At 43.9% G+C, this 19,201-nt stretch overlaps 1 protein-coding gene across 2 annotated transcripts in view; it reads left to right on the top strand.

Annotated features, from left to right (window-relative positions):
- The first annotated feature begins 672 nt into the window (after positions 1-672).
- The window catches only part of b3gat2 (beta-1,3-glucuronyltransferase 2 (glucuronosyltransferase S)), a 91,018-nt gene continuing 72,489 nt past the window's right edge, over positions 673-19,201 (top strand). For both annotated transcript variants that reach the window (XM_072558033.1, XM_072558041.1), the window contains exon 1: positions 673-1,379. In XM_072558033.1, coding sequence (XP_072414134.1) covers positions 864-1,379 — 516 coding nt within the window. In that variant the 5' untranslated portion in view covers positions 673-863. The remainder of the gene's footprint in view (positions 1,380-19,201) is intronic.

The raw sequence follows: 19,201 nt of genomic DNA on the forward strand, positions 1-19,201 counted from the left end.
GATCTGAACAGAACCTTCTGGGGGGAAACCAAAATTAGAAACAAATCCAAGTGCTCAGTGTTTTCCAGGGCAATGCTGATACACCTACCTCAGAAAAGAAATGGCAGATTCTGTTGGTGTTCGCTGCACAACTCAGCAAGGATTTGAAGGTGACCCTCTGCAATGTTGGACGATGAGCCAAAGGCAGGGATTTCTTCATTCTGCCCCTCTTCATATGACCACAGCCACGAGCTGGGCACAGCAAACCAAATTTCTCCCACTATTCATTCCTTTTCTCCATCCCTCTCTCTACATTAATTCATTCCCTAACATCAGTTCCGCACCGACTCCCCCCACATTCCTTATTCTCCACTTCCATTCTCCACACCTTCTATCTTCGTCCCAATCTTTAACTGCATCCCTCTCGATCTCCAGTGTTCTCTCTCTTTCATTTCTAACTCCACTCAGCCTGTCCCACCCGCTCCTTCCTTTTAGCTTTCCCCAACTCTATCTCCATCCCTCCTTTTATCTCCAAACTTCTCTCTTTCTTTCTCTACATATATGGAATATACATCACATCCCCCTGTCTATATATGACCGCTTCCGCCCCGCCAACCCCACTATCTCCAACCTGCTGTCGTTTCGATTTTTTGTCTCCCCACCCACCCCCCCACCCCCCCACCCCGTGTGTGTGTGTGTGTGTGTGTGTGTGTTGGGACAGTTCCTGCAGCAGGCGGGTGAAGTGCAGCGTTGTTGTGGGGTTGGTGTATCACTCATTGCTGACATTGAGAGCAGCAGTTTCATCGCCGCTCCTTTGTTCGAGGGGAAGATATGATGAAGCTCGCTGTAGGCAGCCTGGCTTTCCCTGCCATTGTGGACACGCGATGAAATTCGCGGTGGTTGCTCGGCTCTTCCTGATGCTGCCCTGGCTGCTCGTTATCCTGGTCGTGGTGGATATCGAGCCAGGGAGACTCTCTGCCCGGAGCCCTATACCCCCAGACCAGCTGAGCAGGACTCTTAAACCAGACCCCCTCTCCAACCAGTCCATCCCCACTATCTATGCCATTACGCCGACCTACAGCAGACCGGTGCAGAAAGCTGAGCTGACCAGACTGGCCAATACTTTCCGCCAGCTGCCCCGTTTCCACTGGGTACTGGTGGAGGACTCCGCTTTCCGCAGCCGCTTGGTCACCGAGCTGCTGGCCCACTCGGGAGTACTGTCCTACACTCAGCTCCATGTGCCAACCCCCCGGAGGTACAAGCGCCCAGGGCTGCCCCGAGCCACCGAGCAAAGGAACGAGGGACTGCGCTGGGTCCGCCGCAACAGGTCCCTCCGCAACTCCGGGGTGGTCTACTTTGCGGATGATGATAACACCTATAGCCTCGAACTGTTCCAGGAGGTAAGGAAGAGCTTGCAGTCCAAATCCTTCCCAGACCGCAGAGTGGCTGTAATAACAAACACTCTCACTCATCGCTATAACCCACTCTCTCTCGGTCTCCATTCCCGCGCGTTCTGTCTGTCACCTCTATCGCTATATCTCTCTCTTCCTCTCCCCACCAGTCACCGCTCACTGTGTCTCTTTCACTCTATATTCAACTTCTCTCTCTTGCTCCGTATTTACTCTCTATCTGTATTTATTTCCCCTGGCTACGTATTCACTCTATTCTCTTCCTTATTCGTTCACACTTTGCCTCTTGCTGTATTCGCTCTCTCTGACAGAAAATTATAGAATTTTACAGTACAGAAGGAAGCCATTCGATCCATCTTGTCTGTGCCTGCTCTCAAAACATCTACTCAGCTACTCCCATTCTCCAGCCCTATCTCAGGAACCTTTTAAGTTCATCACTTTCAAATATTTATCTCTGTTGAAACTTAAAATCCATGTCCACCCCTCTTCCAGGCAGCACATTCCAAAACTGAACAACTGAGAAGATAAGTTACTTCTCATTTAAATTTCTGTCTCTACAAGTTTTCACTCTTGCTTTTTGTTTTCACTTTCCCCTGCCTCAGTTTCCTCTCACCCTGTCCCTGTATTCACTCTCACCACCCCTCTCTGTATCCGCACTCCCTCTGCCTCTTTATATTTGATCTCCCCCACCTCTCTCTGTATTCTCTTTTCCCCGTCCCCTCTATGTATTCACACTCCTCCATCATCTCTCTCTCTCTCTATATTCACACCCCATCTCTCTGTGTATTCACCTTGCCACCCCATCTCTCTCTCTCTCTCTCTATTTGCCTTCCCCTTACTCTCTTTCTCTTTGCATTCACCTTCCCCCATCTTTCTCTCTCTGTATTCACTCTTCCCTGTCTCTGCATCTTCCTGCATGTCATCCTTCCTCTGTTTCTGTATTGCGTGCTATTGGCCTCCAAATCCTTTCTCTCCTTCTCTCTGCCTCTGTATTCTATCTCTCTTTCTGTATTCTCAGTCTCCCTATGTTCTCTCCCCTTGTGTCTGTATCCTCTCACTCCCTATCCTCTCTATCTCTGTATTCTCCATCTCCCTAATGTATTGCACTTCTCCCTGTACTATATTGTTACTGCCTGAATTCTCCGTTTTTCTGTATTTTCTCTTTGTCTCTATTACTATATTCTTTCCCTGTAATCTGATTCTGTCTCTCTGTCACTACATCCTTTATCTGTTTTTTTATTTAGATTTCTCATTGTGGTCTTATATTATCTGTATTGTTGCTTACTCAGATGACTCTTATTGATGCATTGTACTTAAATATGTGACAAAAGACTCAAGTCTCTACGCCATCTCTATCCATACATGTCTCTTTGTCTCTACAAGATCAGAACTCTCTCCACATGCTGTTTCTGCATTTCCCATATTTACATTCTCTTCCTTGTTACCCCCCCATTCCCCCCCATTTTCTGACTTTTTCTCTCTCTATTCTCTGCATCACAGCAAACTGTCTTCATATATATATCTCCAGCCTCCGTTCTACACACGCTGTCTCTTCAACTCCATTAAATGCTGGCCTAGCCAGCGACATCCTCATCCCATGAATAAATTTTTTAAAATTCCTGGTTATATTATTCAGAGTTCACACATCATTTCTTTACTTTGCCTCTTTTTGTTTACTTTTAGTCCTAGTATTTCGGTTCCTTTTGATAACTTAAGCTCTGTGCAGATTCTTCTTTCACTGGAGCCTAGCAATTTTTGGGGCGCTCACCCCTTCTTTCAGGGTTCTGCTCTTGATGCCTTTTTTCATAATGATGTGCAGATGCTGGTGTTGACAAAGTTAAAAATCACACCAGCCTGGTTAAAGCCCAACAGATGTATTTGGGGGTACAAACTTTCAGAGCAGATGAAGGAACAGTGCTCCAAAAGCTTGTACTTCCAAATAAACCTGTTGGGCTATAACCTGGTGTTGTGTGATTTTTATCTTTTGATGATCTTCATTTGGTATTTTATTCAGTTCTCAGTGATTGGTTTGGGAGCACCTTTCACACCAATTCTTGTCAGGGAGAATGTGCTGCCAGGGCATGTAGCTGTGTGGTAATTGTAACCATGTGTGAGAAAGACACTGAACTGGCAACAGAGTGTGTTCGGGTGGTGGCTCTGTCTGTCTGCTTGTTGAAGATGTTGGATGTGTGAGACTGTGAGGTTCTATCTGTGCTTGATACAGTTTGGGCATGTGTCTGTATCTGTGGGAGATTCATATCATCTATATGTGATACTGTGGGTTGAATTGCAGATGAAGGAGCAGGGATATCAGAGTAACTTTCAAACAGATGGGCCAAGCAACCTTTCTCTGACTTGAGGCCTGATGTGTGTAATATTTCTATATATCTGTGATGTAATGATAGTGTGCACTGCTATGTCCACGTGTGGAATCATTTTGTGTTTGCAGCTAATTCCTTACCACCACCAATGCCTTTACCCCATCACCCCCTTCATTTTGCCTCTTGAACACTTTGCCTAAGTTTTTTCAGGATTAATTCTAGGCTTGCTGCTGTTGGTTCTTAGGTAGAATGATGACAGATTACTCCATGTCAATCAGAGTGAATAGTCTTGGTGCTCTCAGCAAGTGCTGAACACGGCCAGTGAAATGAAGAAATCTGCAGCATCTTCTCTCTCAAAGCACTGCAAATTGTACCTCCTGCTTAATTCCAAATGAGAAATAAATCTTGACTATATAAGATCACATAGTGTAGCAGCACTATCAATAGACAGTTATCTCAAGATTGACACATCTTTGTATATTAAAGACACTAAGCGGAATATTAAATAGTGAGCCGAATGGCTGTCTGTCCTTATGTTCCTCCGTTATCAACACTATGCCTGGATAGTGCTTTATATATTAGTGAATATCCAGCAACCCACTATTACTGCACCCTGTGAATGCAAAATACTGGTCCCTGGGTTTGTGAGGCAGCAGTGCTAACCATTGAGCCACCGTGCTGCCCTCTTTAGCAATTTGTTTTCACTGCTCTGTTAGGCCTATTTTTGTTTATTCATCTGTTAGATGTGGTCATTTATTGCCTATACTAAAATGCCTTTCAGAAGGTGGTGGTGAGCTGCTTTCTTAAACCACTGTAGTCCATGTACTGTAGGTAGACCCACAATGCAATTAGAGAGGAAGTTCCACAACTTGGCCACTTCAGAGGGCAATTAAGAGTCAACCATATCGCTATAGCTCTGGAGTCACATGTAAGCCAGACCAGGAAAAGGCCGTCAGTAAGAAGGTTTTACAACAACTGACAATTATTTAACAGTCACATTTAATTTACTGAAGTCAAATTCTACCAGCTGCATTGTGGGTTTCAAAACCGTGTCCCCAGAACGTAAACCTTGGCCCATGCATTCCTAGTCCAGTGACTTAACCAGTACACCAGTGCCCACTCCAGCAGACAGATCTTTTGAAAAATCATCATGGAGTGAAGAGCTGATACAAATAAAACAAGTAACTATTATTTATAGGAGAAAGTGAAGACCGCAAATGTTGGAGATCAGACTCAAAAGGTATAGTGCTGGAAAAGCACAGCCGGTCAGTCAGCATCTGAGGAGCAGGAGAGTCAACATTTCGAATATAAGCTCTTCATCAAGAATGGAGAGGGAGGCCCAAGGGGGCTGAGAGATAAATGGAACGGGAGTGATGCTTGGGGAAAGGCAACTAGGAAAGTGAAAGGTAGATGAAGGTGAAGGGTGATGGTGATAGGTTGGAATAAAGGATGGAGCGGATACATGGGAAGGAAGATGAACAGGTCAAGAAGGTGGTGCCGAGTTGGGGGATTGAATCTGGGATAAGGTGAAGGGACATCGCAGATGGCCTCCCTCTTCAAGGACCACAACTTCCCCACCCACGTGGTCAACAATGCCCTCCAGTGCATTTCCTCCGCCCATGAACCCCACCCCTTTAGGTGGTGTCCGTGAGTTGGCACCTGGCTTCAATGGGGTACAGGTCGGTGTGCCAAACTAATCTTGTACCCCCCCCTTGTCTGCTGGTTTGATGGTGAGATTGGGATTGAAGCGGAGGGGGTGGAGGGCTGCATGCTGTGAGGGTGAGAGGTTGAAGTGGGTGAGAAGGGTGGACAATTTGAGGCATTCAATGTCGCGGTGGCAGTTAGAGATTAAGAGATCAAATCCGGGTAATGGAGTGTCCAAGTGGAAGGGGTATGTTGGAGGTGGGCGAAGGGGTCTTCAGAGGGTGGGTGGGAGTCCTGATGGAAAAAGTAAGCGCGGAGGCAGCGGAAGAAAATTTTGATGTAGCAATGTGTGTTGAATTCGTTGATCTGGGAGCGTAATGGGAGGAAGGTGAGACCTTTACTGAGGACTGATTGTTCATCCTCAGTGAGGGGGATGTCCCGAAGGATAGTAAAAACATGGCAAGGCTGGGGTCTAGGACCTGCTATAAAGCTGGAGTTGTGAATGGGGGCTGAGACTGTCACTGGAGTGGATATGGTTATGGTATCATGGGTGACATCACCAAAGGAAGTGACGAACACCATGGAGGTCAGGGAGGCAGAAGCGGTGCATTTGGTGGCATCCATGGGGACATAAGTGACGTTCCATGTGACATTCGCATTGTATTTGGCAGCTGCGTGTTCAGCAGTGTTCTGGTGAGTAACGTCGGCTGGGGCAGATCTGACTGAGGTGGCTGCAATTACGGGGATGGAAGTGACATGGCAGGTAGTCTGTGCAGTGGTTTCGGAGACAGTTATTTTGGCAGTGGAGGAGGCAATAGTCCTAGCAGCATTGGAAGATGCATTGGTCCTGACGGCAATTACAGAGGCGGTATAGTCGGCGGTGGCTGCGGTCTGTGGGGTGGCGCAGACATAAGTGACATCATCATTTGCCGTGGTGGTAGTGGCTGTAGCTGCCATGTGGTTAATGGTTTCTGAGTGGTTCCGGAGGCCAGGAGAAGGTTCTGGATTGATCTTGGAATACCAAGTTGGGAGGTAAGTATGTGAAAGTTTGATGTACTTGCATTCCTTAACGTTTGGTAAGAATTTGTGTGTGAATTTTCGGTAAGAAAAAGTATTTGTGTGTGGATTCTTCTCAGGATGAACAACAGTAGAGGTTCTTTGCAAGTCTGGGAGAGTGTGGCCCTGAGCTGGGGCAGGGCTGACTGCAGGGAGAGTAGGTGACGGCGCATGGCTGCAAGCCTGGAGTGGAGAATCCGGAGGCAGAACCGTTTCTGAAGGCTTTGGATTTCCTGTTGTCCTGGCATTTTAAAGAAGTGGTTGTCCTGGCCAAGTCCACATTGTGATGGTCTGAATGTAGTCTGGAGTCCATGTGGGATGAGTCAGTTGCGTAGGCAGGCACTGAGGAAGGAGATGTGGCTGTAGTAGCGGGTCTGCTTTAGGATGTGGCTGAAGCGTTTCATGGCAGAGGAGACCACGTGGGGGCCGCAGTGAGAGAGAGACTCACTGATATCCTTCTGGAGGGAAGAGGACATCTTTAAGGTGGACATCCTTGGAAGAGGCTTTGCAGTAAGGTTATAACTGACTAGGAGAAAGTGAGGACTGCAGATGCTGGAGATAAGAGTTAAAAAGTGTGGCACTGGAAAAGCACAGCACATCAGGCAGTATCCGAGGAGCAAGAGAGTCGATGTTTCGAGCATAAGCTCTTCATAAGGAATGTGGGGTAGGGGCCAAGGGTGGTGAGAGTTAAGTGGGAGTGGGGGTGGTGGGATCATTTAAAGCTAAATTATAAACAATGTAAAAGATATTAAAAACATCGAGGAATTATGATTTTAGTGTACAAATATTAACAATACATTGTTCAATGCAACTCAACTTATATAGATTAATAATGAAAGGCCTATTGCTCTCTGTATTTTATATGAAATTCTGTAAATCATATGTTATCAATGTGAGTTCATTAAATTCTCAGTCATTTACATACAGCTTAGACCTTTATAAAACAATGGATTGCATTTGTTTTGTGGGCTGTTTAATTTTCTCTTCATACTCATATTTACCTTTGAGTGGTTGTAGCAAGAGATGGTAATAATCGGATGTAAGGTGAAATTCAGATGGAATTTTTCCAGACACTTCCTGCAGTTAATTGACTATCAAAATAGCTTTGTTATGTATGAACTAAGATCAGTTTCTATTCACATGCTCTTTGGTAAGTTTAGCATTTTAAAGAAGTGCTACATATGCGACAGTTGGACTTGGGAAACTATTTAGAGCCCTGTTATAATTTCAAAGCCCACTTGCTCCAAAGGTTAGTAATAACATCTCTGAACAGGTTGATTAGAAAATAATTGCTGAACTGATAAACACAGTGAACTGGTCATTCTGAAATACAATGTGAAGTCTGAAAAGACACAGCTTATGAAGCTTTTCATAATTGCTCTCTTTAGCATTTCCCAAAATTGAGAATCCCATCAGAGATCATGTTGAATGTAGGTTGTTGTGCAATCTTAGTATCATCTAATTTAACAAGAGGCAATCAGGAGAGTTGTACATTTGTAAACATTATTCATTCATAGAATGTAGGCATTACTGTCTAGGCCAGCACTTATTGTCCATCCCTAATTGTCCAGAGGCCTGTTAAGAATCAGCCACATTGCTGTGGGTCTGGATTCACACCTAGGCCAGGTTAGGGAAGGATGACAGCTGAAAAATGTGTTGCTGGAAAAGCGCAGCAGGTCAGGCAGTATCCAAGGAGCAGGAGAATCGACGTTGCAGGCATAAGCCCTTCTTCAGGAATTCCCGAAACATTATTCTCCTTTCCTGAAGAAGGGCTTATGCCTGAAACGTCGATTCTCCTGCTCCTTGGATGCTGCCTGACCTGCTGCGTTTTTCCAGCAACACATTTTTCAGCTCTGATCTCCAGCATCTGCAGTCCTCGCTTTCTCCTAGAGAAGGATGACAGTTTCCTTCCCAAAAGCAAATTAGTAAACATGACAGACAACTGCTGCCTATTTCATTCAACAAAGTGATTGTCCTTTGGATGGAAGGTACAACACTCCAAAAGGATCAAGTATTTACAGTGATGAATATGTGTGATAATATCAACACAGGTAGAATTATAGAATCATGCAGTAAGATAGGCCCTTTGGCCCATAGCATCTGTAATGGTAAAAATATACAATTACGAACACTGGTCCCATTTCCCCAGACACATATCCTTGAACATTATAACATTAAGCATTCATCCAAATACTTTTTGAAGATTGCCTCAACTGGGTAATGAACCCGGCCAAGTGTTATTTGGTGATAGGTGAGCACTTTGGTGATAGTGACCACAATTCTGTTATATTTACTTTAGCGATGGAAAGGGGTAGGTATATAATGCAGGGCAAGAGTTATAGCTGGGGGGAAGGTTATTATGATGTGATTAGGCAAGATTTAAGATGCACAGGACAGGGAAGGAAATTTCAGGGGGTGGGCACAATTGAAATGTGGAGCTCATTCAACGAACTGCTACTGTGGCTCCTTGATAAGTATGTACCTGTGAGACAGGGAAGAAATGGTCGAGCGAGGGAAGGGAAGTAAATTGGGGAGAGGAGTTGCTGGTCAGGGATGACGTCACAGCTATGCTAAATTAGGATACGATGGAGGGCTTGAGCAGTGAGGCATTATGGGTAGAGCTAAGAAATAAGGGTGGAGTTACATTGGGGCTGTACTACAGGCCTCCCAACAGTGAGCGTAAGGTAGAAGAACAAATAGGTCAACAGATTAGGGGAAGGTGTAGAGGCAACAGGGTGGTGGTGATGGGCGATTTTAATTTTTCCAATGTTGATTGAGATACACTGATTGTCAGAGTTCAGGATCGGACAGAATTTATAAGGAGCGTCCAGGAAAGTTTTCTAGAGAAGTACGTCAATAGTCCGACAAGGGAAGGGACCATATTGGACCTGGTGTTGGGGAATGAGCCAGGCCAGGGTGTGGGATAGCAGTGGGGGATTTCTTTGGGAATAGTGACCACAGTTCTGTAAGTTTTAGAATACTCGTAGACAAAGATGAGAGTGGTCCTAAGGGAAGAGTACTAAACTGGGCCAAGGCCAATTATATCAAAATTTGGCAGGAGCTGGGAAATGTGGATTGGGAGCAGCTATTTGAAGGGAAGTCCACATTTGTTATGTGGGAGGCTTTCAAAAATAGGTTAATAGTAGTGCAGGATAGGCATGTCCCTTTGAAAACAAGGGATAGGAAAGGCAAGATTTGTGAACCATGAATGACGGGAGAAATCTTGCAACTAGCCAAGAGGAAAAGGGAAGCGTACATAAGGTCCAGGCAGCTAAGAACAGAATGGGCCTTGGAGGAATATTGGGAGAGCAAGACCAATCTTAAATGAGGAATTAAGCGGGCTAAAAGGGGTCATGAAATAACTTTAGTGAGCAGAATTATGGAGAATTCCAAGGTCTTTTATTCATATATAAGAAGCAAGAGGGTAACTAGAGAAAGGGTTGGTCCACTAAAGGACAAGGAAGGAAAGTTGCATGTCGAACCTGAGAAAATGGATGAGATTCTCAATGATTACTTTGCATCAGTGTTCACTGAAGAGAGGGACTTGATTAATGTTGAGATTAGAGAGAAGTTAGTTTACTCTGGATCATGTGACATAAGGAGGGAAGATGTGTTGGGTAGGCTAAAGGATATTAAGGTGAATAAACCCCTAGGACCAGATGGATCTATCCCAGGTTGCTGAGGGAGGCGAGAGAGGAAATAGCTGGGGCCCTGACACATATCTTTGTAGCATCCTTAAAATCCTTGTCCCCTTTTACAAGAAGGGTAGTAGGGAGATTCCAGGAACTACAAACCAGTGAGCCTGATGTCAGTGGTGGGTAAGTTGCTAGAGAAGGTACTGAGGGATAAAATCTATTTATATTTGGAAAAGAATGGGCTTATCAGTGATAGGCAAAGTGGTTTTGTGCAGGGGAGATCGTGCCTTACCAATTTAATAAAGTTCTTTGAGGAAGTGACCAAGTTGATAGCTGAAGGAAGGGCTGTAGATGCCATATACATGGACTTTAGTAAGGCGTTTGATAAGGTTCCCATTGTAAACTAATGGAGAAAGTGAAGTCACAAGGTTTGCAGGGTGTTTGAGCTAGGTGGATAAAGAACTGGTTGAGCAACAGAAGGCAGAGCATAGTAGTTGAAGGGAGTTTCTTGAAATGGAGAAAGGTGACCAGTGATGTTCCACAGGGATCAGTGCTGGGACCACTGTTGTTGTAATATTACTTAACTAATCTGGAAGAGGGCATTGTTAGTCTGATCAGTAAGTTTGCAGATAAAACGAAGATTGGTGGAGTAGCAGAAAGCATAGGGGGCTGTCAAAGAATACAGGAGAATATAGATAGACTGGAGAGTTGGGCAGAGAAGTGCAGATGGTGTTCTATCCAGGCAAATGTGAGGTGATGCATTTTGGGAAGTCTAATTCTAGAGTGAACAATACTGTAAATGGAAGACCCTTTGGAAAAGTTGAGGATCAGAGAGATCTAGGAGTTCAGGTTCAATGTACCCTGAAGGCGGCTGCACAGGTGGCTAGAGTGGTCAAGGAGGCATGTGGTGTGCTTGCCTTCATTGGACGGGGTATTGAGTATAAGAGCTAGCTGGTCATGTTAAAATTGTACACAACATTGCTTCAGCTGCATTTAGACTACTGTGTACAGTTCTGGTTGCCACATTACCAAAAGGATGTGGACACTATGGAGAGGGTGCAGAGAAGGTTTATAATGATGATACCTGGTATGGAAAGTGCTAGCTATGAAGAACGGTTGAGTAGATTATGATTGCTTTCATTAGAAAAAAGGAGATTGAGAGTGGGATCTGATTGAGGTCTACAAAATCATGAAGGGTATAGACAGGGTAGATGGGTATAGACAGGTAGATTTTTTTTCCCAGGGTGAGAGATTCAATAATGAGAGGTCATGCATTCAAGGTGAGAGATGAAATGTTTAAGGGGGATACACACGGAAAGTACTTAACACAGAGGGTGGTAGGTGCCTGGCATGCGTTGCCAGCAGAGGGAGTAGAGGCAGGCACGGTAGATTCATTTAAGATGCGTCTGAACAGAAGCATGACTAAGTGGGGAGCAGAGGGATACAAATCCTTAGGAATTGGGCGATGGACTTAGACAGTGGATTTGGATTGGCTCAGGCTTGGAGGGCTGAAGGGCCTGTTCCTGGGCTGTAAATTTTCTTTGTCCTTTGTTCTTTGAGGGAGCCATGGTCTACTGAAGAAGTTGAATCTCTTGTCAATAGGAAAAATAAGGCTTATGTTAGGATGAGACTTGATAGAGGTGTACAAGATGACTAGGGTTGACCATGAGAACATTTTTCCACATATGGAGTGGGCATAGCTTTAAATTAAGGGGTGGTAGGTATAGGACAGATGTTAGATTCTTTACTCAGTGAGTCGTGAGTTCATGGAATGCTCTGCCAGTAGCAGTGGCGGAGTCTCCCTCTTTATGGGCATTTAAACGGGCATTGGATAGGCATATGGAGGATAGTGGGCTAGTGTAGGTTAGGTGAGCTTGGATTGGCGCAACATCGAGGGCGAAAGGGCCTGTACTGTGCTGTATTTTTTCTATGTTCTATGAGACATGAAGGCTCAGTTTGGGCACTTGAGAGTTATAAGTTAGCCAGGAAAGACTTAAAGAAAGACCCAAGAAGAGCCAGGTGGGGACATGAGAAGCCGAGGGCAGATAGGATCAAGGAAATGCTAAAGCTTTCTATACATAAATCAGGAATAAAAGAATGACTAGAGAAAGATGAGGACCAATCAAGGATAGTCGTGTTAAGTTGTATGTGGAGTCTGAGGAGATAAGGGAAGCGTTAATTGACTATTTTTCATCAGTATTCATACTGGAAAAAGATAATGTTGTCGAGGAGAATACCAAGATGTAGGTGACTAGACTAGACGGGATTAAGGTTCACAAGGAAGAAGTGTTAGCAATTCCAGAAAGTACAAAAATAGATGAGGGCATAGAAGGATGGGTTAATAATTTGTGGATGAAATTAAGGTCAGTGGAGTTGTGGATAGTGCTGAAGAATGTTGCATGTCACAGAGGGACATAAATAGGCTGCAGAGCTGGGCTGAGACGTGACAAATGGAGTTTAATGTGGAAAAATGTGAGGTGATTCACTCTGGAAGGAGCAACATGATTGAAGAGTATTGGGCTAATGGTAAGATTCTTGATAGTGTAGATGAGCAGGGAGATCTCTGTGTCCATGTACATAGATCCCTAAAAGTTGCCACCCAGGTTGATAGGGTTATTAAGAAGACGTATGGTGTGTTAGCTTTTATGGTAGAGCGATTGCGTTTCGGATCCACAAGGTCATGCTGCAGCTGTATAAAACTCTAGTGTAGCCACACTTGGAGTATTGCGTACTGTTCTAGTCACTGCATTATAGGAAGGACGTGGAAGCTTTGGAAAGGGTGCAGAGGAGATTTACTAGGATGTTGCCTGGTATGGAGGGAAGGTCTTATGAAGAAAGGCTGAGGGACTTGTGGCTGTTTTTGTTAGAGAGAAGAAGGTTGAGAGGTGACTTAATTGAGACATATAAGATAATCAGAGCGTTAGGGTGGACAGTGATAGCCTTTTTCTTCGGAAGGCGATGGCTAACATGAGGGGACATAGTTTTACATTGAGGGGTGATAGATATAGGACAGAGAGTAGTAGAGTCGTGGAACGCACTCCCTGCAACAGTAGTAGATTCATCAACTTTAAGGGCATTTAAATGGTCATTGGATAGACATATGGATGAAAATGGAATAGTGTCGGATAGATAGGCTTTAGATTGGATTGAATTGAATTGAATTGAATGGTTCCACAGGTCGCTGCAACATCGAGGACCAAAGGGCCTGTACTGTGTTGTAATGTTGTGTGTTCTAACTACTTTGTTAGGCAGCGCATTCCAGATTTCTGTCAGATTTGAGAAAATGCTTTTTCCTTAAATCCCATCTAAACTTCCCACCTTGCCCCATAAAATTATACCCCCTTGTTATTAACTCTTGACTGAAGGGAACAGCTGCTTTCTATTCACCCTGCCCATGTCCCTCAATCGTATACACCTCAATCAGATCCCCCCCCGAACCTTCTCTGCTCCAGGCCTGTGACCAGTGGTGTGCCACATGGAATGGTGCTGGGTCCACTGTTTTTTGTTACTGTCTAAATGGTTTGGATATGAACATAAGAGATATGATTAGTAAATTTGCTGATGACACCAAAATTGGTGGTGTGAACAGCGAAAGTTACATCAGATTACAACAGGATCTTGGTCAGATCGGCCAATGGGCTGAAGAGTGGCTGATGGAGGTTAATTTAGATAAATGTGAGGTGCTGCATCTTGGAAAGGCAAATGAGAGCAGAACTTATGCACTTAATGGTAAGGTCCTGGGGAGTGTTGCTGAACAAGGAGACCTTGGAGTGCAGGTTCATAGTTCCTTGAAAGTGGAGTCTCAGGTAGATAGGATATTGAAGAAAGTGTTTGGTATGCTTTCCTTTATTGTAATGGTCAGAGCACTGAGTATAGGAGATTGGAGATCATGTTACAGCTGTACAGAGCATTGGTTCGGCCACTTTTGGAATACTGTGCGCAATTCTGGTCTCCCGCCTATTGGAAGAATGTTGTGAAACTTGAAAGGGTTCAGAAAAGATTTCCAAGGATGTTGCCAGGGTTGGTGGATTGGAGCTATAGGAAGAGGTTAAATAGGCTGGGGCTGTTTTACCTGGAGTGTCAAAGGCTGAGGGGTGACCACACAGAGGTTTATGAAATCATGAGGGGTGTGGATAGGTTAAATAGACAAGGTCTTTTCCCTGGGGTGGGGGAGTCCAGGGCAAAAGGGTACAGCTATCTCACAGTGCCAGGGACCCAGGTTCAATTCCAATGTCAAGTGACTGTCTGTGTGGAGCTTGCATATTCTCCCTGTGTCTGCATGGGTTTCCTCCAACAGTCCAAAGACATGAAGGCTAGGTGGGTTAGCCATGGGAAATGAAGGGGTTGGGTTTGGATGGGATGGTTTTCTGAGAGGCAGTGTGGACTCAAAGGGTTCAATGGCCTGCTTCCATGCTGTAGTGATTCAATACTGAAGGAGCAGGAAATCATTTAGGGCAGCAACGTGGCTTATTGGTTAGCACTGCTGCCTCAGTGCCAGGGATCCAGATTCAATTCCCACCACAGGAATTTGGATTGTGGAGTTTGCACATTCTCCCCGTGTCTGTGTGAGTTTCCTCCAGGTACTTTGGTTTCCTCCCACAATCCAAAGATGTGCAGGTCAGGTGAATTGGCCATGCCAAATTGCCCATGGTGTTCAGGGATATGTAGGTTAGGTGCACTAGTCAGGGGTAAATGTGGAGTAATAGGTCTAGGTGGGTTACTGTTTGGAGGGGCAGTGTGGGCTTGTTGGGCCTAATGGCCTGTTTCCACACTGTAGAGATTCAATTCCATTCTATCGTGGTGAAACTCCTCTGTACCCCCTTCAGTGTTATCACATCCTTCCTGTAGTGAGGTGACCAGAACTGCACACAGTACCCCAGTTGTGCCCTGACCAATGTTCTGCACAACTCCAACATTATCTCTTTGCTCTTATGTTCAATGCTACGACTGACGAAAGCAAATTCCCACACGCCTTCTTAACTATCCTATTCATATGCTCTGAAAAACAATAAATGCTGGAGATCACACTGGATCATGCAGCTTCTGTGGAGAGAGAGCAACCTAACATTTTGAGTCTGGATGACTGTTCATCAGAGCTGAAGTGAAGTGTGGAGACGGCAGCATTTCTGCTATAGTGGGGGGTACGAAGAGTGGTGGGGGAAGAAAAGATGTTGATTGTTCATATTAAGTGACAATGGTAGTATGTCTAACTGCCAGACTTGAAAGAATAGACAGTCCCACTAGGTTGGGTTGGGGTAGGGAGGAGTGGGGGGTTGTTGGTGGGGAGGTGGTTGGGGCGGGTGGGCGAAGGTGTGAAAGGACATGGTGACAGAGAATGAACCAAGTAAGGGAAGGAATGGAAATTGGTTCACAATTTGAAGGTGTTTAAAACGATATTCAGTTCAGAAGGCTGTAATATGCCTAATTTGAAGCTGAGATGTTGTTACTCCAATTCACACTGATTCACTGGAACACTGCAGCATGCTGAGGACTATGATTTGTTGAAGCATAACATCACTTCCTTACTTTTAAAATCTTTGCATCTGTTAATAAATCTGAAGTCTTCTTAACTGTTTCACATTGCCTGGCCTCCTCCAGAGAATTATGAACTTTGCTCAGGTATTCCCCTTAAATTTGCACCATTTAGACTGTATTGTTTTCTCCATATTCCATGTACCAGAATTCTTTAGCTTACATTTCTCTGTATTGAAATGCATCTGCCAGACATCTGTCCATTTGGCCAATGGCACTATGCTCGTCCACTGCTTGTGGCACAAGGTGGAATAGCACTCACACTGACTGCATCACTCGCCAGGCCAATAGATCTCACAGTTGCTGCCTCACCATGTTAAATAGCACTCCATAACAGTACTCAGACGAAAGGCATTATCAGGTCAAATAGCACTCAGGGTAACTGCATCACCAAGTCGAACAGCTCTTGTAGTGACTGCATTACCAGATCAAATACCTCTCACATTGGTTGTATCACCAGATCAAATAGATCTTGCAGTTGCTGCCTTACCAGCTCTAATAGCTCTCAGGATTGCAGCCTCATCAGGTTGAATAGCTCTTATACTGACTGCATTACCAGGGTTGAATACCATTCATACAATGACCACATCACCAGGTCAAATAGTTCTTATAGTGTCTGGATCACCAGGTCAGATAGCTCTCCCCCGACTGCATCACCAGGTCAAATAGCTTAAACTCTGACTATATCACCAGGTCGATTACGTCCCATGGGAACTGCATCAGCAGATCAAATAGCTCTCACAGTAATTGTACCACTATTGGATAGTACAGAATCTTGTATGTACAGAAAGAAGCCATTGAAAGAGCTACCCAGCTCAATCCATTCTCCCACCATAGCCATCTAAAGACATCACTTTCAAATGTATATTCAGATCTCTTTTGAAACCTCCAATGAAGTCTGCCTTCAGTCTCCCATGATTTGGAGATGCCGGTGTTGGACTGGGGTGTACAAAGTTTAAAAACCACACTACAGCTGTTCCTTCATCAGGTGATGAAGGGGCTGCGCTCCGAAGGCTAGTGCTTCCAAATAAGCCTGTTGGACTACAACCTGGTGTTGTGTGATTTTTAACTTCAGTCTCCCAGGCAGTGTCTTCCAAATCCAAACAACCAAGTAAAGAAGTTTCTCCTCATTTCACTCCTTGCTGTCTTGTTGACAGTCGTGAATTTATAACCCCTAGATACTAACATAGGAACTAGGAGAAACCAAATATCCTTCCTGACCCTGTCAAAATTCATGATTTTGAACACCACAATAAGGTCACCTCTTAATGTTCACTATTCCTAGGAGAATCAGCCCAATTTCTCTGTTCTTGTCTCTGAAATCTCCCATTACTGGAATGATCTCAGGAAATCATCTTTCTGCTCTCACCAGGGGCCTAACATCTTTTCTTAAATAAGTTGCCCAGAACTGAACTTTGTACTCCCAAGTGTGGTCTGACCAATGATTTGTAGCATCACTTCCTTTTTTTTTTACTCGATGCCTTTATTTATAAATCCAAGGATTTTATAAGCTTTCATCACAACTGTTTCACTTTGTCTGGCCTCCTCCAGAGAATTATATATGTGAAACTGACGTCCCTCTGCTCCTGTGCTCCCCTCAAAATTGTACCATTAAGCCTGTTTTGTATTTGCATTTCTTCAATCAAAATGCATCACCTCACATTTCTCTGCATTAAATTTCATTTGTCAGATGTCTGCCCATTTAGCCAACTTCTCAATGTCCCTCTGAAGTTACTCATCATAATCCTCACAATTCAGTATTCTCCCTAGTTCAGTATCACCTGCAAGATTAGAGATTTTGCCCTTAATGCCCATCTCCAAATTATTTATATAAAATCAGGAAAAGCAAGGATTTCAACACCGATGCTGGGCTACACCATTTTCAACTCCTCTCCAATCTGAGAAATGCCCATTTATACCTACCTGTGTTTCCTATCTTTTTGTCATGTTGTCAAGAAAGAATCAATCCCAATGATTTCCAGTTGCTAACCAATCAAATATGTGGCACGATATCAAATGCTTTCTGAAAGTCTTAAATATACAAAATTTGCAGCACCACCCTCATCCTCTGCCTACACCACCAAGTCGAACAGCACTAACAGTGACGGCATCACCTGGTCAAATACCTTTCATGTTGACTGCATCCCCAGGTCAAATAGCTCTCACATTCAGGTTGTAGGTTTGCTCACTGAGCTGATAGGTTTGTTCTCGTCACCATGCTAGGTAACATCATCAGTGAGTCTCCGGTGAAGCACCGGTGTTTTGTCCTGCTTGATATTTGTGTATTGGTTTGTTGTGGTGTTTGATGTCACTTCCGATTCTTTTTCTGAGAGATTGGTAAATAGTGTCCAAATCGATATGTTTGTTAATTAAATTCTGGGTTGAATGCCACACAGAGCTCTCACACTGCATCATCAGGTTGAATAGTTGATACAGGTACTGCATCACCAGTTCAAATAGTATTCACAGTGACTATATCACCAGTTTGAATAGTAATTACACAATGCATCACCAGGTCAAATAGCTCTTACATTGACTGCATCTCTAACTTAGGATGACTCTAAGGCAATCCCCTCCTCAAACATATACCATCTGTACACAGCCCAGCTCATCATGCTGTACAGCTGGTCTTGTCTGTTATATTGTGGATCGGCCATCTTATCATTGTGATAAATGTGAAGGTGAAAATCTTTATTCTGGATGTTTTAATTCCCTAACCCCAGCCTTAAAGGTGAAGATCAAGGAAACAGTAACGAGACATTCACAGGATTTGAAGAAACAAACATGAAACCACACTAAATCCCTTATCAGGCCAAACTGTTCAACATGTTGAAGTTAAACATCAAATCTGCAGTGATTGCTGCACAGAGTAATTGGGTTTGGGACTTCACACCTTGTGGAAACTGCAAGGGCAACAATGTGCACACAGTGTAATTACCTCTGCTGGCTGCCTTATTTAATCCTGATCCTGTAGTTCAGATAACATAGACTCTCTGACTCAATCTGTCTTTCAATTATCTTCCCTGCACCAGACCTGCTGAGTTTGTCCAGCACTTTCTGATTTTAGTTCAGATCTCCAGCATCTTACATTTTACATTTATTTCTTTGTAATTTGAGCCTAATTTTACCTCTATGCCAGAGGATGAGTTTTAAAATACAAAAATCTCACCCTGTGATTGTCATCGACGTACACTAATATGTTAATAATAAATTACTTTAACTTTAATGAAGAGAAGAAAGACTTGAATTTATAAAGCAGCTTCTCATTTGTTTCAGCAGTATCTTCAATCTTGTTGCAAACAATGAGTTATTGTTTCACATTGGTTAATGGCTGGGTTAATTTCCACATAAGGAACTGAATGTAGTCATTGATAAAAAAGTTAACTTAAATACTTTGCTACTCAACATCTTTGAGATCTACCAAGTTAAAAATCACACAACATTAGATTATAGTCCGACAGGTGTATTTGGAAGCACTAGCTTTTGGAGCGCTGCTCCTTCATCAGGTGGTAGTGAAAAATAAGATAGTTATTCTCCACAACCACTGATGAAGGAGCAGCGCTCTGAAAGCTAGAGCTTCCAAATAAACCTGTTGGAATATAACCCAGCATTGTGTGATTTTTAA

The sequence above is a fragment of the Chiloscyllium punctatum genome, chromosome 3, assembly GCF_047496795.1.
Source record: "Chiloscyllium punctatum isolate Juve2018m chromosome 3, sChiPun1.3, whole genome shotgun sequence".
Taxonomy (NCBI): Eukaryota; Metazoa; Chordata; class Chondrichthyes; order Orectolobiformes; family Hemiscylliidae; genus Chiloscyllium; species Chiloscyllium punctatum.